The sequence below is a fragment of the Musca vetustissima genome, unplaced genomic scaffold (genome assembly GCF_032173495.1).
Source record: "Musca vetustissima isolate MV318-11 ecotype Yass unplaced genomic scaffold, APGP_CSIRO_Mvet_v1 utg665, whole genome shotgun sequence".
Classification (NCBI taxonomy): Eukaryota; Metazoa; Arthropoda; class Insecta; order Diptera; family Muscidae; genus Musca; species Musca vetustissima.
This window is the reverse complement of record NW_026879705.1, coordinates 194,144-219,672: the sequence shown is the minus strand read 5'-3', so window position 1 is coordinate 219,672 and position 25,529 is coordinate 194,144. Positions and strand designations below refer to the sequence as shown.

At 32.9% G+C, this 25,529-nt stretch overlaps 4 protein-coding genes across 4 annotated transcripts in view; all 4 read left to right on the top strand.

Annotated features, from left to right (window-relative positions):
- The window catches only part of LOC133324793 (uncharacterized), a 52,751-nt gene extending 37,325 nt beyond the window's left edge, over positions 1–15,426 (top strand). The window contains exon 3 of the mRNA XM_061533632.1: positions 15,359–15,426. Within this exon, the coding sequence (XP_061389616.1) occupies positions 15,359–15,426 (68 nt within the window). The remainder of the gene's footprint in view (positions 1–15,358) is intronic.
- A 2,773-nt stretch (positions 15,427–18,199) lies between these two features.
- On the top strand, positions 18,200–19,020 carry LOC133324792 (uncharacterized). The gene is made up of 2 exons (XM_061533631.1): positions 18,200–18,967; positions 19,015–19,020. The coding sequence occupies exons 1-2, from the start codon at positions 18,200–18,202 to the stop codon at positions 19,018–19,020; spliced, it is 774 nt and encodes a 257-aa protein (XP_061389615.1).
- A 28-nt stretch (positions 19,021–19,048) lies between these two features.
- LOC133324791 (pneumococcal serine-rich repeat protein) lies at positions 19,049–20,927 on the top strand. Its single transcript, XM_061533630.1, has 3 exons — positions 19,049–19,214; positions 19,283–20,342; positions 20,415–20,927. The coding sequence occupies exons 1-3, from the start codon at positions 19,049–19,051 to the stop codon at positions 20,716–20,718; spliced, it is 1,530 nt and encodes a 509-aa protein (XP_061389614.1). The 3' UTR covers positions 20,719–20,927.
- A 2,854-nt stretch (positions 20,928–23,781) lies between these two features.
- Positions 23,782–24,614, top strand: LOC133324789 (V-type proton ATPase subunit F 1). Its single transcript, XM_061533628.1, has 4 exons — positions 23,782–23,940; positions 24,007–24,088; positions 24,167–24,372; positions 24,451–24,614. The coding sequence occupies exons 1-4, from the start codon at positions 23,887–23,889 to the stop codon at positions 24,481–24,483; spliced, it is 375 nt and encodes a 124-aa protein (XP_061389612.1). The 5' UTR covers positions 23,782–23,886; the 3' UTR covers positions 24,484–24,614.
- Positions 24,615–25,529: the final 915 nt, after the last annotated feature.

The following is a 25,529-nucleotide window of genomic DNA, read 5'->3' as shown; positions in this document are numbered from 1 at the left end:
AAGAATATATTTATTAAAGGTCCAGAAGCGTGAAAGAATATTTTTTATTAAAGATTCCGAAACGTGGATTTTGTAAGGAATATTTTTATTAAATATCCCGAAGCATCGATCCTTTAATGAACATTTTTATTAAAGATCCCGAAGCAAAGGTATAGTATTTTTTTTTATCCCGAAGCGTGGATTATTTAAATAATATTTTGATTAAAAATCCCGAAGCTTGGATTATTTAAATAATATTTTGATTAAAGATCCCGAAGCTTGGATTATTTAAATAATATTTTGATTAAAGATTCCGAAGATAAAAGACTATTGACACGGTTCGCCAACCATCATCATTGTGGCACCGGGTCTGCTAAAGGACGTAACCTGGCAACAAAATACATTTTATTCAGCTCGCACTACCTTCCTCTCATCGTCTCCGTCATAAGACCCATCGACTTTATTACCTCTGAACGCAGTACATTCCTGAACCATACCTCATATCCTCGCGAAGCTGAATCATCACTACTGCTGACGCTTGCTACAAACATCCCAACAGAGGCGACGTTACTGGCCAATGAACGTGAACGTACAGGTCGATTTCAAAGTAATAAGACTTGAAGCTCTACTCCTCCCATCACTGTTTTCCAGTTGGCCAATATCCGCATGTATTCCACACATATTAGCAGAGATCTTCATGAGGACGTGAAGATCTTACCCGACTTTCGACACACTATATGTTGTCAATGCAGTACTTGATTGGGTTTTATCGGCAGGAAAACCCCTATTATAGCCTTAGGGACAGACTCCTCAACTCAGGAGATATCTACATGATCTAGAGAGAGTGTGAACCCCTCGATCAACACCATCTATCACAGCAGAGGAGAAGCAACTGTCCGACAAACACGAGTAGTCTTAGCTCAATTAAAATCAGGATGATGCAACTCCCTCAATTCTCATCTCATCTTTCACAGTGGACAAAACTCATTCAAATTGCAAAATATTTAAATTTGGGGGTAGAGGAACCAGAACCATAACTTTTAATATTATGTATTCTGTTGCTACAACAACCAATCCGAAAATACCCGAGACTTACACGGCCAATGCCTGTCACCTCATTAGGGTTAGTCCCTCGTATAAAACCGTTCCATTTTAAGTACTTTCTTTCCACCAAAAAAGATTCGACATAGGTCCCGCCATATGTTTTATGTATTCAACATTATATTCCAAGCTATATGCTACTACTATATGGTGAATATCTTAAGCGATTTTCCCAACCTGGGTGGCTGTAATTTTGTATTTAGTTTACATAGGGTATAAATGATAAATATTCTGCCAGGAGGCGTGTCATTTATTATATTTGATTTTCCGTATCTTATCGATACTGGATGTATCAACTGTGAAAAAGGACACAAAAACGGTAAACGCTTGATCCCTACTAGTTCGCTATAACCGTACTTTACTGTATATCTAATTTCTGTAACCATGGATCCACTGTACTTCAATTCAACTCCAGGAAGAACGACAACCACACACACCGCAGTATGTATCACTGTGGCTTCCCCCATCCAACCAGGAAGGGGTGTGTATCTTGCTTGTAAGCGATTACTTTTTTCCTTTCCTTGATATTGTTATATTTATTATTGTTGTTGTTATTAATATTATGATTGGTTTTGTCCAAAACATTGAGCGGCTACAGCAACAACAGCATAGAGAACCAAGCAACATGAATATCATTACCAAACTTAATGATTAACTGGAAAATCATCATCCTTATCCAATTGCCAATGCACTCTACCATATATCGCACTAACACACCTACATACAAACACCTACAAACATACAAGCTCCCCACAACAACAAAAATACGAAACCATTCATTTTTCCCGATAATGAAATATCTATGCCATTTACACGACTGAAACGCCATCGAACCAGAGAAAAAATTCAGTCTCTCACGGATACAAAACCAAAAATTCTTTCTCATCAGAGATGGAAAAGTTAAAACAGTGTGGAGAAGAGAGTTGGCACGATTACATTGATATACATTTTTAAGGAATATAAATGGAGGATTTATTGACATACCGTGCTGCTCAAAACATTTGCAACCAAGTCATCTGCGGGACAAAACCCCTAATTTTATTGAAATAAAACATTTTGAAAAAAACGTTTTAAATGCTAAAATACTCCTTATTCAGTCGTTTATAAGGTTTATAAAATATTAATTTCATATCAACAAGAATTTGTTGTAAATTTACAAGTATTTGTTCTAAAAACTCTGTGCTCAAAACATTAGCAACTTATACTATGTGTTACCGATATTGAAAAAAGTTTAATTTTTTGTTAGTAATCGATAACATAACCACGTCTCACAGAGGGTTGAGCGGGAGGCAACGTGGCGATTAATTGAAAAGATGAAGATTAAATTAAAAAGCCGTATTTGGGTGAAAGAAGATATAATTCTGCATCACTAATTGCCAAAATAAAAGTTCTTAGTTGTTTACTTTATTTGCAGTGTGTCTTCAAAGTTCAGTAATTATTATTTTTTCGCGCATTGGTTAAAATTGAAAATTTGCATATTTCCAGTGATCATTTTTTTAATTAAGACTTCTAAAAGTGACAAATTTTTTATGGAGCCGTCTTCTTCAAGTATTTGAGCAAATGATAAATATTTGTTTTGTTTAAATAAATGTTTTGGAAGTATTAAAAAAATAAGAAAATTGCTCCAGCAATGAGGTGTTTTTAATGTTTGTATTGGATTTCAACTGAATTATCAGTGAAACTTAGTAAAACTGCTTATATTTTCTTCAAATATGAAGAACATTTTCTTGCCTTTTTGTTGGATTTTTTGATTTATTAAAGAATTTGTAAAGTAACTCAGCTAAATGAAGAATCTTAGGAAGCCAGAAATAAGGACTTCAAAAACTATTGGGGACACTTTTCCCGTAAATTCAGTAGGGAAAATACAATAGAGGACGTCTTTAATAGATTTCTTTTAAGTTCAGATCAGTTGTATAAAATAAAGCAAATGCCTCAGACTGCTTTGGACTTACTTATTCTTACCCAAAATGATAATGGTGACGAAGATGATGAAAAAGAAGATTATTTTAATGAATTGTATGGTGATTAACCCATTGTGGCCCAATGTTGCCCACAGGCAACAAAATATTTCAGAGCTTATATTTAATACGCAGCTAGAAAATTTATATTCTTTAGATTACATATATATGTCAAGACCTGATTATGGACGACACATATCAAAAGAAAATCTAAAAAATTCAAATTTTTGGTCAAGTTATACGCTTTTCAATAAGTGCAAGATTGTGTACAGTACCAATTAGCGTATACAGTACAAATTATTTAAATCGCTTCGTATTCCAAATGAACGAATTGTTCCCTCCAAATTATTGTTGAGTTTTGTAAAAAAGAATCAAAAGAATAATTAAAAGCGATTTTTTCGTCGATATCGCATTTGCTTTTCTTGACATTGGACTTTTATTTTTCAGAAAGAAGGTACTGTATCGCCCGAATGCAAGGATGTAGCAATGTCAAATTTTGTTAATACCCTATTTAGGAGAATTACATTAAATCTGTGCACAGAAAATAGTTCTATAGTCACAGAAAAAAATTCGGGGTTCAAAGGGTTAAGAAGTAAATTAATTTTATAATGGTTGTGAATGAGATGATGAAATTAATAATACTTTTAAAATTAATGAAATGAAGTAAATAAAAACCGTACAATTATATTTTTCAATTAGTATTCCAGTAATGGTTGGTTATTTTTATACTATGGGTTTTGTTTATGAATATTGATCAAAAGATATAATATTTGCTTATGTGACTTTTTTAAATATGTGGAATTATGGAATTTGAAGAAAAAATCGGATTTCAATATAAAATTTTGGGTATATAAATACAGATTAAATATTTATCGCCCATGTGACATGTTCCGAGAGTTTTTGAATTCCCATACTTTTTTTAAATTCCCATGTTGTGCAAAATGGTGTTCTCAATTTCGAGCGAAAGTGCGGCTCGAAAGCATAGCTGTGTTCAATATGTTACGAAATGTGTTCAATAAAAAACATATGTTTCATTGGAACTTGCAATTTGTTTAACAACAAAATTAAGAAAAAATATGCCTGTTGGCTTATTAATTGCCCTGGTTTCTACTAGAAAAGTCTAATGATAGTGGAACGTGTTAAAATAAGCATTTATGGATATTTTGAGAGAAGTTGGTCCTTTCATACACAAGGGTACCATTCCCAAAAGCCTGCAGTTAGCAGCTGCCTTAAGATTTCTGGCTGTTGGTGGGTTTCAGAGAGTAGTGGCAAATAATTTAAATATAAGTGTTGATCGCACAATAATGTGTAAAATATTGTGGAGAGTAATGAAAGTCCTGGAAGACAAAGTGTGTGCATGCTGTGGACAGCTGCAGACCAGGATCCAGCTATGATGCTTTTATTTGGCATATGAGTGCAGCAAGGCAGCATTAACAAAAGAGGAAATGGTATGCAAAATAGTTGGCTTCTAGGAGATAGTGGTTACGCTTTAGAAACATTTTTGATGAGGCCCTATAAACAAGTGGAGCATGGGTCTTGTCAACATCGATATAATAAAGTGCACACATCTTTTCAACGTGTACGTGCTCAGAAAACCACGTACGATCTCATTTCGTTTTCAATCCACAAGGCTATATGTGGTCGAATTATATTCCCAATATTTTTTTGTGAATTCTGAATGGAGCACACCAAATTTGGGAAAATGTTTCACATTCGAGCAAACTCGAAATACAGCACATGGGCGTATGTATTAATTTTTATTTTTTTAAGAACAATATTTTTTCTAATTTTCAATTGCATTTCCTAATTTATCGTTTTTCTTTGAAAAGTTACAGCGAAAATTGTAATATAAGACCACTTTTTCCAAAATACAAAATAGGCCAAAAAGATTAAAACATTTTATTTTTTTTTTTTTTTTTTTTTTTATTTATGATTTTTTATGTAATTATGAATATCCATCAATAAAAAATAACAATATTTTAAAATTAAAATTAAAAATCGCCACTTTGTCTACCGCTCTAACCACTGTGCGTCGTTTAATGATTTCTTCACATCTTCATCGCATGGAGTGTATTAAATGATAAACTTCGGGATGTTTTCCCTCTGATCATTCAGGCAGCATAGAAGTCCTCATTTTTTTAATTGATTTGCAATTTTTCGTTATACAATTTCCCAAAAGATTATCTATGTGGTTTAAGTCAGGGGACTGAGCAGGTCAATCAAGCACACACAATTTTTTTATTGGATTTCCATTGTTTTAGCAACTTAGACGAATGCTTGGGGTCATTGTCGTTTTGAAACACCCATGGAAAAGGCATTTCCCACGATACATATGGCCACAGAACGTCAGATAAAATATTTTGGTAATTTTCTGTCCTTATAATTCCACTGATTTTATGAATCGGATCAATTCCTTGTCCGAAAAACACAACCATATCATAATGTTGCCTCCGCCCTGTTTTACAGAACCTTTTGTATAACTTGGCTCGAGACTTTCGCCTTTTGGTCTACGCACCAGACACCTGATTCCGAACTGTGCAAATTAAATTTGATTTAACAGAAAGGCTACACATTTCCTCTTCTGCATATACCATTGGAGATGCATTTTGCAAACTGACGACCTAGCCTTTTTTTCTTTGAAATTAATTGTTTCTTATAGTTCTGTATGCTCGAAGTCCGAATTATATGGCCCTACCCCTGATCGTTTGCGTGGATATATCCAGTTGAAATAATTGTTGTATATCTTTGAATGTTATATCAGGGAATTTATTTTATTTTTATTTTCCGATCCACGCTTTTATTCTCCACTATGCGCTGTGTTGGCGTTTTCGCTTCTTATGAGACAGAATACTGTTGATTTATGGACTTTATACTTTTCAGATTTCTCGTTTTGGGACAAAATCGTAGATAATTTGTTTCTAAATGTGCTCACTATATTTATTGCCGCCCATTTTATCAACTTTTTTGTAGAAAAATAGCACTTGGGCCCACACCGATATTTTTTACGAAATTATACAACCAACTCAATAAAATTGCATTGTTTATTAGCGTCAATAAGGGTTATTTTTAGCCGATCTTCTTTTCTTAGTTATAAAACTCGCGAAATATTAACATAGACGATTTACCATTCTCGATTTTTATTTTTAAGGTTTTAAATGGGCTGGTAAATGAATAACAATGCTTGTTAAGGTTTGTAATTTTGCACATATATATTTGAATATTTAAAAAGGAAGAAAAATAATTTACAAAAAGTTGATTTTGTTGTTTTTTGTGTTTAGAGAAAAGACCTTATATTTAATGGCGGGCATGATAACTCCTTACTGGAATATCGGAATCCGAAAATTCCAAAACGGTGTTAGCATAAGAGAACAAGTCTATATATCTCAAAAGTTGATGTTGTTGTTTTTTGTGACTAGGATTATTTTTAATGGCGCACAACAATTAAAAAATGGCGAATCTTTGAAATATTTTTTTTTTTTTGACCACAAACCAATTTAAAAATTAAGGAAGATATTCGCCGATTGGCTTTATCCTAGTTCATACGATAGCTATACACTCACAGACAAAGTGTCAAAATTTGGATTATTAGTTTTTGAGTTATCGTGCCCGCCATTCGTAAAACACTGCTTGGAGAAAAATGCGTTTAAAGTTTGAGAATCACTTTTGCCGTCACTTGACGCTGACACAAGAAATCGGCTATATCTTCAAGAATTGTTGAGATTTTCACTTGAAATTGTGTAGGGACCTTTTAGAATTAGAGTAGATTTGAATTAAATCAAAAAAATTTTGACACCGAGAAGGGGGTCCTCTTAAGTAGTTGCAAATGTTTTGAGCAGGCCGAATCACGTATTTTTATATTCTTGGGAAAATAACAGCAACATATTGAAATGTATTACTTTTTCCAAGTATAATTTAGAAGAATGGCTTATTACAGATTGTTTTTAAACATAAGTAAATGTTAAAATACCATTTACATCTAAGTTGCGCCTCATTTGCTTGCATTGCAGTTCTAGTTGCAAATGTTTTGAGCAGCCCTGTATGTATATGCCATGGAATAGACATTTAAAATCCATTGGATTTAATAGAGCCAGATCTATGTAAATTCATTATAAGTTATAATTGTCACCAACCCCATTGCCATATTTTAAGTATTTGTGGACCACCCCCAAATACTTAAAATATGACAATGCCGCCTTGATATCTGTTTTCCTAATTAGTAAAAGCAAACATCTAAAATTATTTTGAATACGTAATTGCAATGTTGAAAATTTTATTAAGCGCTGATTGAAATCTGTGATTTGAAAACTTATTTAGCACAAGAATTAAACTATTTGTTTTTCTCAAATATAAAGAAGGTATATTGGACCTTTATTTTTCACAGCAACAATTTACGTTTAGATATAATTACAATCGGTGAATTTTAATTTTTATTTATTTTTAAAGCCGAAAAATATTTTTAAATAAAAAAATCAAAGTCGGGTAATGTGGACCACTATAAAAAACGGGACCTTTTCATAGGAACGAGTTCGGTATTTTACCTCGATATATGAAATTACAGCATTATTGGTTGTATAATGAAGCTAGGACCTTCAAAAAACCCGAAATGGAGCGGTGCCCTTTAGCGGGGACTTCTTCAAAACGTAAACCGATATATTTTTGCATTCATTGTTACCCAAGATTGAAATAAATATAAACTTTTCACAGGCAAACGACAATCTGGCTTTTAACTTACTAGCCCACATTACCCGCCAAGTTTTTTATTTCGCTGTTTTTGTTCATGTCCTCTATGTGTCTTAGCAAATTTTGGTGATTTCTGGATTATTGGGTCAAGAGTTCTGACAAGTATTGGCCGTAATGAAGCCCCATTATTTGGATGGGGATTTTTAAACTCCGCTTTTTGGGAACGGGGTTTGGATTTTTTTCACTTTAATTTTCTAAACAAATTGATAGTAATTCCTCAACTTAATTTCACAAAGATTACAAGAACTTATTGCAGATGTTTAAAATATATGAGTGGAAGAAAAAATTGTATTTATTCCAAGTGTCCACATTGGGATATAATTCACATAGACTAATTTTCCTGCAATATTGCAATACATATAAATTTTCTGACAATAAGACATCTTTATTTGCTATCTCCCTTTGTCCAATTTGCCAAAGGAATTTAAGAAGATATTTCCAATATTCATTGTAATTTTGCCTTTACTATTAAAAAATATTTTCAATTTTCCTTTTGTTGTAATACAACTGAAAGTACCCCATTCAAATAACAAAACGTACCACACTCGCACACAAACATTCTCCCCCTCTTTGGTTAGCTCTCTGCATTTCTGCATGCTCTCAGTCTCTCTCTCTCTGTCCCTCATTTCACGTAGTAATGTTGTTGGTTGACTTTGGTCGACGACGTTGAGCGAGCACACACACACAAAACTGCTGGCAATAGAATTCATTCACATCATCATCATAATCACGAATGCTATTTCAGTCGCTGTTTAAAAATTAAACAAACCGGTCGCAAGCGCTCGTCGTCTTGGTCGTCTCGGGTGAAACGGCATTAACGTGAAATTAAATATTTTTTCCATTGCCTTTTCGAGTGAATTACTTATATACGTACGTGTGTGTGTGTGCGATTGCAAATAAATGTTGTTGTCTACTAGCACGGGAGACTACTCGAAATATTTTTGTTTTATTTGCTTGCTGCAAATGTGTGCGTGCGTGTGATTGGTGGTCTCGAGAAAAATACGTATAAAATTTAAATTATTTGCACAATTATTAACAAAACTACACAAATGTGAATACCAGCCAGGCATTTCTAAATAGTAAGCAGCTAAAAACGGCCAGCCAAGCACCAACCAACCACTAGCGCAGTCAGCAGATCGCTACGTCAATGAATTTTAATTGAAAAATTGCAAGCAAAGTAAAAAAGTAAAGAAACGAAAAGGTGTGTGTACGTCGTGTTTTCATTTCTAGTAGTTGTATGAATTTTTAATTTAATTTTTTTTTTTATTATTTTTGGTTTAAGTTCAGTTTGCTGTGGCTTTTTTTAATTTAAATTGAGTTTTTTTGTGGAATAGGCAAAATACAATTGTAGTGGCTTGATTTCATGAAAAAGAAGAAGAAATAAAACGAAAAAACAAAAACAAGTTATGGTGAAAACAACAATTCATTGAACACAACAAGTAAATAAAAAATTCCATATCTAAACTTGTATTTATGGCCTAGAATATTTAACAACAACAAAAATTATGGCTTAAATAAAAATATATATTTGGATATGGTGTATGTGATATGTATTGTAATAAAGAGATATTAACTACATATTTGGTTTCATACTTCCGTTGTTCCACTGTCTGTCTGTCTGTCTGCCGCCTATATTTTTGTGTGCGTGTCTGATGTCTTGAAAAAAAAAACACTCACGTTCTGTTGGATTAATGAAATAAACAACACAAAAATACCGAGAAATTTGTTTGTTCATACAAAAGAAGTGGTGACCAATATTTCTTTCCTATGCCTATATTTAAGTGTCTTAAAAACCAACAACAAAAACGAAATACAATTTTCGTCATATCCATTGAAAGTCGGTGGCGGCGGTTCGTCGCTCATAAGAATACAATCTGAAAAATAAACAACAGAAGAAAAAAACAACAATATGTGTGTATGTGTGTGTTTAAGTGTTTAACATTAAATATGTATGTTGAGTTGTTGTTGTCGTTCCCCATCAAGTCAAGGGAAGCCAACCAACCAGCCAGCATAAACAAGAAACCCAACCTTTTCCGGTTTGAAAGTTAATAAAAATTAATCTACTACAGTTAATAACAACAAAATAAGAGGAAAGACACAATAAGAAATAAAAAAAGAAAAACTCTCATAAAAACGTTAACTGTTAAAACCGACAAAAAAATACCAATATAATGTGGAAAAAACCTAGAACTGTGTTACAACAAATTTTCCATAATTCAAATAATTTAATTTTATATTCTAAGCATACACAAACATGCTGCTGCTCACAAAACCAAGAGGAGTGAAGAGCAGGCACAAACACAACATTATAATAGTAGTCGTCATGCTTTGCTGGATTACTCAATAATGATAATAATTGTTAGTGTGTTGTTGTTGTTTGTGAATTGTCGGATATACTATACAAGTGGATTAATTTATTGGAAACAACAACAGTAACAATGTAAACTTTTGATCACAAAAAAACAACAAATCTATTATCATTGGAATAATACAAAATAAAAAACAATTTAATCGAAAATTAAATAAACTCTACGACTCTCACTACTGCTCTCTCTCTCCCATTCTATTACAAACAAGAAGCTGCCAAAAACATATGGTTTTTGCAGTGATGCCAATTTGGTGTGTTTTAAGTAATGTTTGTGTTTTATTTTTTTTCTTTAAACAAAGTTAAAATTAAATGTTATTGAAAGGGATGGATTTTAACGCATTTAATTAATATTGAAACATATTTTGAAATTAACATGTTCAAACCTCCCTGCTCGTATGTTATAAACAGAAGAGATATGTAATAACTATATCTGGAAGATATCCTAAGAAAATACCAATGACATTCTGAAAAAATAGAATTCCTTTTGTAACAACTCGTTAAACGTGTATTGTGGCTTTGTTTTATAAAGTAGATTTACAATCCATAAATAAGTCATGAATAGCTCAAAAATGATTTTGTATTAGTCCTCCCACAAAATGTTGAAACACACTCAACCATTCTTTTCCTCTTTGGTTTGTTCTCTGCATTTCTGCAAAATTTCCAGGGTAGTTCCATATAACGTGGTATTACATCAAGTGGAGATACATACGAGGATTTCAATCCTACTTAAAATTTGAATTAAGAATTAAATTCGAGTTTTGTCGCAATTCTTCTTCATGTGCTTACATTAACAAATGCCAACTAAACAAGTCCCCCTCTTTAGGAGGATCTCGGTTAGGTCGTATATTTTCGTTATGGTTATATATTCATCCTTAACAAATATTTCAGTAAATAATAGAAGAAAACTTCATCCTTGTTCTTATGCTCTCAGGTTCGGTTAAATATTTTGCAAGTTTTCGCAGTAGAGGAATGTTTTTCCAGCAGAGTAAGGAAATTAAATCTTAAATGAATTTAATGACAATCTTTAAAAACCATCAATATTGCCAATCGGATGTTGGCATTTCTGGTTACCATTCAGAGAATGTAATTTGCTTAAATTTGGTTCAAAGTTTTACTAATTTTGTGTGTGTGTGTGTCGAAAAGGGTTTCAAATAGTAAATATGTAGTTTAAAAATGTAAAAACGGTAGATTCTGCAGGTTCTGGAAGCTATAATTGTAGAAAATAACAATTTTCAAATAAACAGATCTTATTTCGCTTTCTTTATAATAATTCCTTTTTTTAGGGATTATTAAGATTAAAAGATATAGTTGAAGTAATATTTGTACAATTACATCTCACAGAATATTCAAAATTACTCCCTTTTATTACGAACATTTTTATTTTTGATATTCTAATTTTTACTATAATGACCATAATTTTAATAAAAATTAGCAAAACTGCTTCCACACTCAATTCATCCCTTCACAAAAATTTGTTACCATTGTGAAATTCCCCATAACATAATTCGCACAAGCGATCACCACTATACCTGTTACAATTCCTTGGAAATGATCAAAAAACACACACAACCAAAATTTCCAAAAATAAACATCTGTTTGTCGAAAATTAAACAACATACTTTCTATTTATGACATGTGACAGATGGTTGTGCCATTTATTTTTTTGTTAATGATTTGCTCCAAGCAAAACAATTTTAAATTGTGCGAAACATGCAATCTTTTTTTTATTTAAAAAACATGGTTTAATTTCGGATACTGAGTTAACATTTGTTTAGTGTCAGACACACAAAGTGATGTAAATGTAGATTTTTTTTTAAAAAAAAGAATGTATTGATATGGGGAAGTTCCATCCAAAAATATATGTAAATTTCAATATTTTTAATAAAATATAAACAAATGAATTAAAAATTCCACATTGATTAGGGTTTGAAAAGACTTAAATAAATAGTTAGACAAATCTTGTAGACCCGAATTGTACTGATACAATAAAAATTATCTAATCTCAGTGCGGTTATTGCAAAACATCTTTAAAATGTCCATTATATCACCTATTTTAATTGTAACCTTGGTAAATATTGTGTTCAATTTTTCAATGTATATCTAACTTGATTCTACTGTACTCAACAACTTGCAACAACTACTTACAAGGTTCTTCAATGGAATTTCAAATTAGTTTATATTCAACTCTTCATACATACTATACTTCTTACTGTCCCCTACACACCAACACACACCTACATTAAAAGATTTACAGAAATTTTGTTCATTATTATAGCCACAAAATTCACAGAATTTAATAATGGTTGTGAAGTTGTTAACAACTGAAGAGAGTGAGTCAGTTAGTAATTGGAAAAATGTTAACTAAAGGTGGTTGGCTGAATGGCAGGCAGGCAAAATATGGATTTCAAATGCAAATGCTTTGATTGGAATTTCCAAGAATACACAAATTCATATTTTTACCTTTTATAAAATGTCTTGTACAAAGAAGACATCAACAACAACACCATCACCACCAAAACATAAAACGAAAATTATGATTAATTTGATGAAATTCATATTAAAAGTGTTTTTGTGGAATCAAACCAACAACAGCAGCACATGCATATTTTGTTCATGCATAAATTCTCCATAATTGGAAGACTTCGTGAATAAGTAGTGATGCTAACAACACAAAATCCAAGTATTCCAAAGACGACATCCAATAGCCAGCAAATAACATCATTATGATCATAAACCATACATCTCTCAGCCAGTCATCCTACCTACACACAATAAATACATTGTTTCAATGCTAACTACATAACACAAAAACAGCAACAACAGCAATAATAAATTGACTTCATGGAAATTTGCTACAATATGGAATTACCCCCAAAAAAGCCGTCCATCTCCACCATCGTCAGTTTTAAAAATTCACAAGAGAAACTTTGAATTTGTGTTTTTTTTTTTTTGGCAAATTCAAATGAATACCTACCTCCATTGAGTTTCAGGAATCCAGAGTCACACCATCTTCTCTTTAAGCCAAGCTCTGCTGCGTTGTTGTTGTATCTTTCTCTTGTGTGTTGTGTTGCGTGTACACAGCCCAGCCATACAGACATTCATAAATATTTTCAAGTAAAAATGACAAGCCTCATTGTCTTGTGTTCGTTTTTCTTCTTCCAGAGAAGAGGAGAACATCCAACAAACGTTAAAGGTGATGATGATGATGTTGCATTGTTGTTATTCGTGGTGATGTTAGTGAAAATTACAAACAAAACGAGTTTAACAAAATTCATCAAAATATCAACACACAGATACATACCTACAAACACACATATAGCCAGATCCATCCAACCATCCACAATATCAACATTCAATCATTTCCAAGCAATCTTTTTTGCTTGCCGTCCACACATTGTTGTTATTGTTGTTCTTATTCTTATCCTTTGTATTTAGAATTTTCCTTTATACGTTTTTGTACGATTCTTCGCTTGAATTTTTTTATTTCCAGGAATTTTGTAGACCCTTTTTAGTTTTAGTTCAGACATTTGCGACGACTTTGCTTTGTAAAATGCATAGCTGGATTGTTCTTGTAATGGTTTTGTGTTCTTCTCCTCTTTTTGTTGTTGTTGGTTTTATTTATTGTATTTCTTGGGATCTAAACCAAACGAAAAAGGATCCAATTGAATATTTCAAAACTATTTTTTCTTACCATTGTGTGTGTTTCCATCTGCTGCAGCCAATGTCGTCGTCGACACCGCCGCCTCTCCGTAGTGGGTAATAAAAAACCATTATGTGTTCAATTGTCCTTTGGCTAATGCTTTTGTTGGAATGTGGCATGTAAGAAGTATGATAATTTTGGGGAAAAGTAAAATTTATTAGATGATTATTTGTTCTTTGAACAAATTAGTAGGGTTCACTAGATCGATAAACGAAAAGGCGCAATATCTTATCATGTGAACCATCACAATGAGATGTTTTGACATTTAGAGGGATCTTTTAGTTAAGGCTATGTTACACGAGATATCAATGTGTGTTTTGATATTCAAAGATATCTCTTACGAGACATCAATGTCATATGTGATGTCCAAGTTCTGTCGAATTTATTAAAAAATACTTTATTTTATCTATATTTTTCGTTCGAAGGGAGGTTTGAAATGATCAATACATTTATTACACAAACTAATATGTACTATGTTTATATAAGATGTTTTAATAAGACCAAATGATTGTTATATGTCAAATAAACGACATATTTTCATAAAATACATTATAAATAAACCTAATGCAGAATTACGTTTACATTAGGAGAATTTTTGTTACTTTTAATTACATTAAACATATTCGGAATGAATTTAAGTACAAGAAAATATTTTTATGTGACAGCATGAATTTAGAAATCAATTTAAACCCCATGATTACAAATTTTAATTCCATTTTTAAATTCTCAACAAATCTTCTACAGCACTGTATTTGTCCCTATTAAAAATTGTTTGCTGGTTAACAAGTCGTTTTTTTCTCCCTAATTTGTGTATGATATTTTTGCGCACAAAAAAGAGAAATTTATTCTTTAGAAAATTGTCCGTCCAGTTCGTTCACTCACTGATACGTTCTTTGTACTCGTGTTTTCTTTTTCTTGTTTTCTGTTTATTTTTCTACGAACACCAGCAACAGAGTAAACGAAAGCGCATCAAAAAAACAACCCATCAATACAAATTTCACAGAATTAATAATAAAAACAAATATATAAAATTCTGTTCTTTATTTTATTGAAATGTTATATGAAGCAAAAAAAAAAATGATTCCAATGAATTTTCTGTCTCGATGCGATGCATAAGAACGCACAAAATTCAAACGAGATAAATGTTGCCAAAAACATATAACTGATTTGGGATACTAAGTATTGCTACTTCATAGAAATTTCATGTTCGCAATCACTGTGAAGAAAATAAATTAATATTTATAAGAAAAATAAAAACAACAAAATAACTTTTCAACAATATAATATTGTTTATAAGAGCTTAATTCTGCGAAATCAAATTTAATTTTTTATTTTAAGTTAACAAGCATCCAATTGTTGTTCGCTCTCCATGATGATACAAAATTCTGCTAAATAATGTTAGCTATGCTTCGACTACTGCTTCCTTGAAAAAGTAATAATAGTGTGCTTCTTCGTTGTTATATGAATACCTAGAATTGGAATACAATTTTTGTATTCTTCCGTTACTTCTAGGAACTGGTTACTCGCCATTGAGTGTGGCAGAAACAGCATTAGATTATGTTGTCTGTGTTCGAATTTAAGTTGCTTCTAATTTTGTTTTTTCAATTCCTCCCATCTACTTATATACAAAGAGTTTTCTTGTTCACACATTAAAGAAATAATATTTTGCAAATTTATGCCCTAAATTTATGAGTTAGTTGTACATATTCTCTTGCTGAATTATTTTTCTTATGAAAAAAAGATTTTAATTTGGGTTTTTTGTTTTGTTTTTATCATGAATTCACTATAAGCTGGGCCGCACACACACGAATACCTGTTGTAACAAACCGATAAAGAAAAATCCAGTAAATATTGTTAATTAGTCATTTCTGGAAACCTAAATCCGCTCATTTTTGGTTAACTAACTGTACAATCAAAATTCCAAGTAAACGACTTATTTCGTTTTAACTGTTGTGTACATAATGATAAATAGAAAAACGAAATATTTTTTACGTGGGAATTGGGAATTCATATATCATGACACACTTATTATAACTACGATACTCATGTAATTATAGTTATTTCATCTACATGTGAAATATAAAATTCGCATGACAAAACAATGGCGAATAATTTCTACATATTTCTTTCTTTAGTTGCAATTAATTTGGAATGAATAAAAAATATTTTTAAATTATATGCATTATTACCTTCAAAAATTCGTAAAATGCTGTTTTTGCGTTAGAAATTTTAATTGACATGCACGGGATTGTACGGGGTTTCGTGAACGCAGTAGGGTTAAATTGTTAATTCCATTACATATATGACAAATAAATCCTTACAAAGGATTTAATATTCAACGTAATTTATACGGTATTATTGGTAATTTCAGTATTTAATTATATTGCTCGGTTCCAGATCTTCTATTATTTAGTTTTCGATTTTTTCCATTATAAAATTGAAAAGTTTATTTTATTTTTTTAACTACCTTATTAATTATATGCGAAGAATAATATTGGTCTGTTCCCGTACTGCAAGAATCTACTATTTTTTACTACGTTAACGAATTTTCCTTTATGATATCGAAGAAAATAGTAAAATCGAGTAGAATCTTTCAGTACGGGAACAGACCATATGTTTTTAGATTTACATGTTATGTGAACCCGGTTAATGTATTGTTAGGTATCACTGAACATACCCATCGACATGTAGTTCTCCATCAGCAGCATTTTAAACAATATTTTTACAACAAAAAGAAAGAAAATATCCATTAATACAGTATTTTATGGAAGTCAATTCTATGACTGGTATTGATAATAAAAAATATGAATATTTATTGTTCTTCATGGGTGAACATGTTCAAATGTCAAATAACACTGAACATATGCCATAACAATTTATTTCTCAATCAGCTGTAATGTTTTTTAATCAAATTTCAGTTGCGTATTTTGTTAAAATGATCATATAAATTGTTATTTTTATTAAAAAAAATGTGTATTTAAGTTTAAAAAATATTGTGTGTTGAAGTTTAAAACAACTCCATTGTTTTCAAATACACACACTGAACATACCCAACACAATATAAAGGATAATCCGTGTTTAATCCTAAAGTGGTAAAAGGTTGTTTATGATCAACTATCGCCAATCGGATCATGATATACTTAATTTAAGATTAACATATTTTTTCATTCTGAATAAAAACTGTATTGTTGCAATAAAACTCCTTGTACATTAGAACTTTTTACCGGGTTAACCTTCTTTATGAGGATTTATTTGACATATATGCAAAGGATATGACAATTGAAACCCACTGGGTTAACGAAATCCGGTTAAATGTAAACGTACTGTAAGTCATGAATTATAGGATTAACCTAAACTATATAAATACCAAGACGAGGATGTATAACTTTACACCACCCGACCTAGAACATTTTAAAATTTTGCCCATAGTATGTCTTGATCGTTATTATAGGTTCATCATCAATAACTATGCTGTGTCATGCATTAAAACCAAAATCCAAATAATTCGCTGTAAACCACCTCCATAGTTTGGACTTAAAAAATTGTGAAAAGCAAAATTTTATATTTGCTTAACCATGAAGTAGATTTGACGCTATAATCTTTACAATACAAATATATTGTTTATTTTGATAAAATAAATATTCGAGTGGTAGTCTTTTTAACTGCATATCAGATATTAAATATTCGTCGATGAATTCAACGTCGTTCGAATATAACTTATTTCTATATGTTTTATTTTAGTTTTATTTAAAGATTTTTTACTTCATAAATAGAAGTTATAATCAAAATGAATTTATTTTTGCTATTTTTCAACCACTTACAAATCGAAAATTTTTATAAATTACAAATTCCATTTATTTATTTCTAAGAATAAATTAAGAAAACGCCACTGAACTGCTGCTGACGTCAAATGTGTACTTTTCTCTTCTTCTTTTTTCCTCTTCTACTTGAAATCTCTCAACTTCCAATTATCATTTAATTAATATGTATTGTTTTTAATTCAATTACAGATATCGACGACATCAATCGTATTTTTACACACATGTAAAACAGCACAACAAAAATAACAATTGAACGCACAATAAAAGTGAGAAAATCACAAGAGAGTCGAGAGGCGTGCACATAATCATCATCATCATATCATTACAGAAAGGTGTCAATACAAGATAAATGTGTTCTTCTGATTGAATAATAACAAAGAGAGAAGTGAAGTGGTGTCTGTCACACATAACCAGATTAATGGAGTAAACAGAGCAGCAACAACTAAGAAACAAAACGTCTTTTGTTAATTATTACATGCTCTTTAAGTTGGCTAGCTAGCTCTCTTTCGCTCACGTTGACATACACATTCAGATGGGTCACCGTTTCAGTAAAACAGCTGCAACAGCCACTAAAACACAACAACAGCCAGCTGGAGGACAACCAATTATAAATGGTCAAGAATTATCAAATCAAACAACAATACCACCATTGACAACAACGGGTAGAATACCAATACCAAGTAATACAAACACTAATAGTCACATAATAGGACCCACGATTAATTTCCAAATACAAGAAAGTCCTACAGGCGGCGGTTTATTACAGCCTGAGGGTGGTGCTCAGCAGCAAAGTGGTGGTAGTATAATTGATACAACTACTACCTGCCTACAACATAACCTAAGTACTGCGGCTAATAGTAGTGGCATTTTACAACAGTCTTTAGGCTATAACGGAAGCGCCAGCAGCATTAGCGGTAGTTGTAGTAACAGTTTAACATCGGTCAATAATTTATCTTGTGGTCGTCAGATAATCATTAAAATTCAATTGGCCAAAATGGAAAACGGAAATGAAGTGACGACGACAACTACCACAACAACAACGTCAGCGCCCGCTTGTTCAACCAATCAAGCAGATATTTCCCTGGAAGCCTTAACAGCTGATTGTAATCTAAATTCCACGGAATTGTTGAGTGAAACGTCAACGGGCGTCGTCGTCCCCACAACACAAATTTTAAATGTTACCCTTAATAGTGCAGCAAATAGCAGTAGTTGTAGTAGTAGTACCAATAATCTAACAAGAACTGCTGGCAGTTCTTTTTCATCGGCAACAGTGGTCATACCATCCTCATCATCATCATCGGTGGCAGCAGGCAACAACAATAATAATAATTATTTCAATCAACAAAGAAATAGTACAAATTTCCCCAGTTCATCATCAGCAATGGATGCTGCAAACAGAGAACGGCTGGAACGTTTAAGTGAAGATGAGATAGTTGAGGAAACATCTGGAGATGTTGTTGAATATTGTGAAGTATTAGAAAGTGAATTTCAACCCATGGTGGCGGCAGTTGCCAGCAGCAATAGCAGTGGGCCACAGATAACTGAAGGTATGTTTCATAATAAAATCCCTCAAATGAAATGTTTCTCTAATCAGAATCTTCTTTTGTACTTACAGAATCTGAACTCGAATCAAATGTCTGCTGTCGACGTAAATCCAAATCATTGGCCAATAATGCAAGTGGCAGCTCCGCGAGTAGTACCACAAAACGTCGTTGCCGCAAATGTAGTTGTCGTGATGCAATCCGTCGTATATTGGATCCCTCCCTCTCACGGTCATCGAATAAAGCCCAAAAGCAACTGCAACAACAGCAGCAGCAATTAGAAAGGGAACAAAAAGCACAAAGAACAATTGTTGAAAGACATTCCATACCCAATTTACCCAGTAATCGTATCGTAAATGCCCTGCAAAGAAATTCAATGCATTCCACAGGAACTTCGGCTACTGCTGCAGCTGCCGCCCTGGTAATACCAGCTGTAACGACCGCCACCACAACGGCGGCGGCCGGTTGGAATACAACAGCTGCAGGCACAAATGGTAGTGATGTCATAATACCGCTTACCACCACCCCATCACAATTTGTTGTGGTCCAGTGTGCTATTGTGAATCCTGCAACAACGGCCGTTACTTCAGCGACATTACCCGCCAATAGCATTATATCCATTACGCAGAATCCTGTCACAGTTGCTGCAACATCATCATCTGTTCCATCATCTACCACATCTTCCTCCACCGCAGCCAAGAATAATGATTTAAAGGTTCAAGTTCCTTATAGCCAGTGTGCGCTACGAAATCCAGTAAAAAGTTCCACAGCGCCAACAACTGGTGTACCCGCCACAGCAACAACATATCATGCTCCTCCCTCGGGTACTGCTACTAGCAGCAGCAGCAGTAGTAGTAGTGCCACTGTTCCTGCGACTGTTACAAATGGCCCCATTGTCCATTCCCAAGTTGATTTTGTACACTATTTGGTACCCGATTTGGAACGTATTACCAATTCCAGTTTCTATTGGGGTAAAATGGATCGCTACGAGGCTGAACGTCTGTTGGAGGGCAAAGAAGAGGGTACATTCCTGCTAAGAGATTCAGCACAAGAGGAATTTTTGTTTTCGGTAACATTTCGAAAATATGGCAGATCATTGCATGCACGTATTGAACAAAGTGGTCATCGTTTTAGGTAAGCATTTCACTCATCATTTAAGTGATAAACAAATTGCAATAACATTTTCCTTTTTTTAATTTCTTACAGTTTTGATTGCCATGATCCTGGAGTTTTTACAGCCAGTACCGTTACCGGTCTATTGGAACACTACAAGGATCCGGCATGCGTCATGTTCTTTGAACCCATGCTAACCATCCCATTGCATCGTAAAAATTGCTTTTCACTGCAGCAATTATGTCGTGCCACAATTGTCTCGAACACCACCTATGATGGCATCAATGAACTGGAATTGCCAGTACGCCTAAAATCCTATCTAAAGGAATATCATTACAAGCAAAAGCTACGTGTCAAATCAAATGAACCCACCTATAACAGCGTACACTGTAAATAGTGTAGAAACATTACGGCCAATATGAGCCGTGAAGAACAAGAGATATTACCCATAACCACGTATCACAAGGCATACCATGTTTCGCGTCAACAATATGAACGCGATACATATCAGCAACGTTTTCTCAAATGGTATGAAGAGAAGATGCGTTCTTTAGAAGAACGCAAGAAATTGCATAGACACAAATGTGTGATTTTCTAAAAAAAAAAAAACAACCACACCAAATCTACGTTGAAATCTTCATACACATTTGTTTTAAAATATATATAAAAAATTAGTTGTATGTATTCTATTTAACAATAACTATAGTTGATAAAAATTAGTTTTGATTTTTGGGTTGAAAATTACTTAACCTTCGTGTAGAGTTAACAAAAATAGTAGACCCAAAAAAAATACCAAAACTATGTAGACAGACAATCCCAGTGAATAATAGTAATAGAAACATGAAACATAAATAAATTATATTTAGGCTATATATAATTTAACAAGCAAAGCAAAACAAACTGTTTTAATATTCCCCTTACCTACCCTCATTGGGCAAATCAAAAAATGAAGGCAAACCTCTCAATAAATTTTTACACCGTAAGTGTAAAATTAAAATATATATATATTATCATTATTAAATTAAGTATAATATTTATAATTGTATTAAAAACAAAACACAATATAAACAGAAATCATAATTACATTTGTTATATAAAACTAGGTTAGCTTTTAAGGCTTAACCACCCGATCGATAACTGTGTGTACATGTATTATGTTGGTAGCACATATGTATTTTTTTAGTATATATATTGTAGAAAAAATAAATTATGTTTATTAAACTAAACAAAAAAACAAAATCAATTCTCATAAATTTAATTTAATCATCTTAAATTATTTGTATTTTGTAGTAACAAAAAAACCACAACATCTAATTTAAGAATAGAAAGAAATTTCCAAAATGTATTTATTTTATTTTCAATTTTAATTTAAATATATATCATTATATAACAATTTTCAACATGAAGAAGACAAATTATTTTACGTTTTATTTTTTCTTTATTGGATAAATGGGGGGGAATTTGCAAGGAAGTAAGAATTGGCAGTCTTTCTTTCTTGTGGTTAAGATCTTGGTCCGCCGCCCGACTAACGATTATCCTCCACAGAGAAAGTTCCATGAAAGAAGTTTAAATTAGACCAAACTGTGGTGTGCATGGAATATTCGAAAAGGATGTGTGATGCAATTATGTGGAACACTTAAAGTTTTGCGGGTTATCTTTGCAAATCTGTATCGTTCTAAATTTAGTATATGTTCTGCTGAAGACAGACTGTATATTACAAAGGGTTTTATTTGATGTAATAAGACGCCGAAAAGTATGTAATACACATCTATTCTGAAAATGTATAAAGGGTACTGTACAGTACCCTGAATACTGTATTTTTTACTTTCCATTTATTTATATTATCGTCCCGTTATCCAGAACAATTCTGAACAGAATTTGAGAATACAGTGCACAATTATTAAAGTCGCTCTGCAATCTGAAAGTTGTAAACTAAAAATTATAGTCCTCAATGCAGCTCGGATATGGAATTTTTCAAGATAGATGTGAAGGCTCTAGTGTATATACAGTTGATATAAAACCCCAGTTAAAAAACCTTAGTCGCACGAGCCGTCTATATTTAACCCTACAACACTTTGTGTATATACAAAAAATGCTCCTAAGATACATTTCGATTTTAAACATGCTTAACAAATGTCCTCTCTAATATATAACTGCGGTGAAAGCCGTTGGCCGAGTGGTTTTAGGTCAATTCGGTATACTAGAACCCATGAGATTGACAATTCCGACCATTAACTACTCCAAAATTCTCGGGATCACATTAGAAAGCATATTTAAATCGTCCGCGCAAAAGTAGGAACCATAATCCACTCCGTCACGTACTTCTTTTGGGTTAATAATGCACGATTTGAGTGCCCTAAGGGCCGACTGACTATCGACATATATAGTCGTCGGTCCTATGTTGTCGGCAGTAAGTGTTTTGACCATCTCAGCCGCTTTCGTGATGCAGTAAACGCGTACACAAGTACCTTCCTCCCTCTACGACCCGTCTGTAAATATCAACAGACCGGCAGAGGTTAGGAGCCACATGCCCAGGATTCCCTACTAGGAAACTCTACTCTAATATCGATAAAGTCGTTATGAGATGGAGCATAATCACCGATTTGAGTACTCCTCTCTTAAAAGTCACATATTGAGGATGTGTTAAGGATACTAGCGTGGCCAAATTGCCGCGACTTCCTCGCATCCGTTTTCCGGAGCCTCAAGATACTTCTTGCAGCCGGAAGTTAACCAGAAAATCCAGTGGTTGGAGATTCATAATTGCATTCATGGATGCCTGTTGTGCTTCTCAGCGGTCCGGTAGTCAGTATCGACGCCGATCTCTGTAGAGTACTCATTTTAGCCAGCAGTGTACACTTGTTAACCCCTTGCCACCCTCTCTGGTGTGATCTCTGGTGTTAGTCCCCAAGTCTTGCATCAGATTAAGATTGTGGTGGTGGTGTTACTTCTAGGTAACCCCCATATAAATTTTCCTTCACAATATTGGTCCAAGATTAGATATAGTGGCTGCAATTTAGTACGATGTCCAGTGGGTACAAAATCTCCTTGTATCCTAAATAATAGAAGAACCTTCTATTTTTTAAATTTATTTTTGACATTTTCTTATTATGTGCCATTTGAAGAGCAAGAATGTATACTTTTTTACTATTGACCTGTTTCCGTAATGCAAAAATCTACTATTTTCAATAGTTTTTTATATCATTAAGGAAAAAATTATTGCAATATTAAAACAATTTTACATTGCAGTTCTGAAACAGACTAACTGTAGTAAAATGTTGCTAGTTTTTCATTCTTTTACCGTAATTGCGCTTATGGAGGTCCAACTGTATTAAAACTACCTTACGACACACGTTTCCTGTTATACGCCTTTACGTCAACAGTGTTGATTTAAACATTACGCTCACAATCAGCTGTTCTGTCATTTTCCTATTTTGAACACAACAGTGTGAACACCGCTTGCATTTTGACGTTTGTCATCTGACCAGCCAAGAAATTTACAATTACATACACATTTTCGTTGCAGTATTCATTTTCTACCACAAAAGGCTGAAAAAATTTGGAAAAAATGGCTTTGCATTCAGCTATTCGTGGAAAATTGATTTCAGTTATTGGTGATGAGGTATTTTTAATTTCAAAACAATAAAATACTTAAAATTGCATTAAGATTTTTTATGGAACTTTGTAGGACACCTGTGTTGGCTTCTTGCTCGGAGGTGTAGGTGAAATAAACAAAAACCGTCACCCAAATTTCATGGTGGTCGATAAGAGTAAGTATTTATTTTATTTATTTTGTATTCCAAATGGGAAAATAAATATTGTCTAACCCGGACATGTGTGTTATGTAGATACTGCTGTCAGCGAAATTGAAGATTGCTTCAAGCGTTTCTTGAAACGCGATGACATCGACATCATCCTAATCAACCAAAACTGCGCTGAACTTATCCGTCACGTGATCGATGCCCACACCTCACCAGTTCCTGCTGTTCTTGAAATCCCCTCCAAAGATCATCCCTATGACGCCAGCAAAGATTCCATTTTGAGACGTGCCAGGGTAAGTTTTCTCAACAAAAGCAGTAACATGTTGAAACTTTGTAATAAAATTGATGTTTTGTTTGTTCGTTTTTTCTAGGGTATGTTCAACCCTGAGGATTTGGTCCGTTAAGGTGTTCTAATAACATACTGCAATAAATCGCCGATGTCATTTTGCTTCAAATCCCAAAATCGCTTTAAGTTATAATTTTATAAAGAAACAAGAAAAAAACTATAATATAGTGCCGGGCGGTGACTTGTAAAGTGCTATGTGTTTTTTTAGTATTCTATGGATTGTACATTGAAATATACAAAAGCAGGTGACTGGCGTAATTCTTAGACTTCTATATAGTTTTTGTTCCATTCCATAAATAAATATCGTTAGGCGTCACGAGCCACCTGAAAGTGCAATTTTATGTTGTTCTGAGGTGACAGGCCAAAAAAATGACATTTTATTTTAAAATCTTTGTATTCTTTTGTGTATAGAACTGTTTATTGTTGGTTGTTCTAATCTGTATTACAAATAAAACAAATTAAATTACCCATAATCATAAGTCTTTTTTTATTTAGTTTTTGCAAAAATATATTTTATGAATGTTCGCCTATATATATATAAAACCGTAAAGTAAGCATACAAATTTGTTTAATGTTCAGACAAAGCCGTAAGCAAACGGATGATATGACAATGAACAAGTGACCAATTAACACACTTTTATACGAGTGAATTCTCAGCGATGAAGTTTTTCAAATTAAAAGAGAAAGTATTAAAAATTGTCCTCAACGTAAAGAAGTTGAAGAATGACAATATGAATTGTGTTTTTATAAAAATTCCACTGAGGAATTTTACAGTAAACGGTAGGTAAGCTAATATTATTTATGTACAAACCGAATCGTTCTATTTACTGAAACTTGAAAAAGGTGTAAAACTCTTTGAGGGGTTCAAAAACAAATCTTGGCAAGATTATACTTTAGCCAAACGCAGTCTCGTCTTAAGATTCAGATATATAACTATATTATATGTACTATACATAAGCATTGCAAATCTAACTAAACAAATCATTGTAAGTTCGTTATAGCTTTCGATGGGTTAAGCATTTTTTGTATACCATCCACTATGGTATGGAAAGTACATTATTTTTGTTTTTCCCTTTGGAACTCATCAAAATAACCATTTGCGAT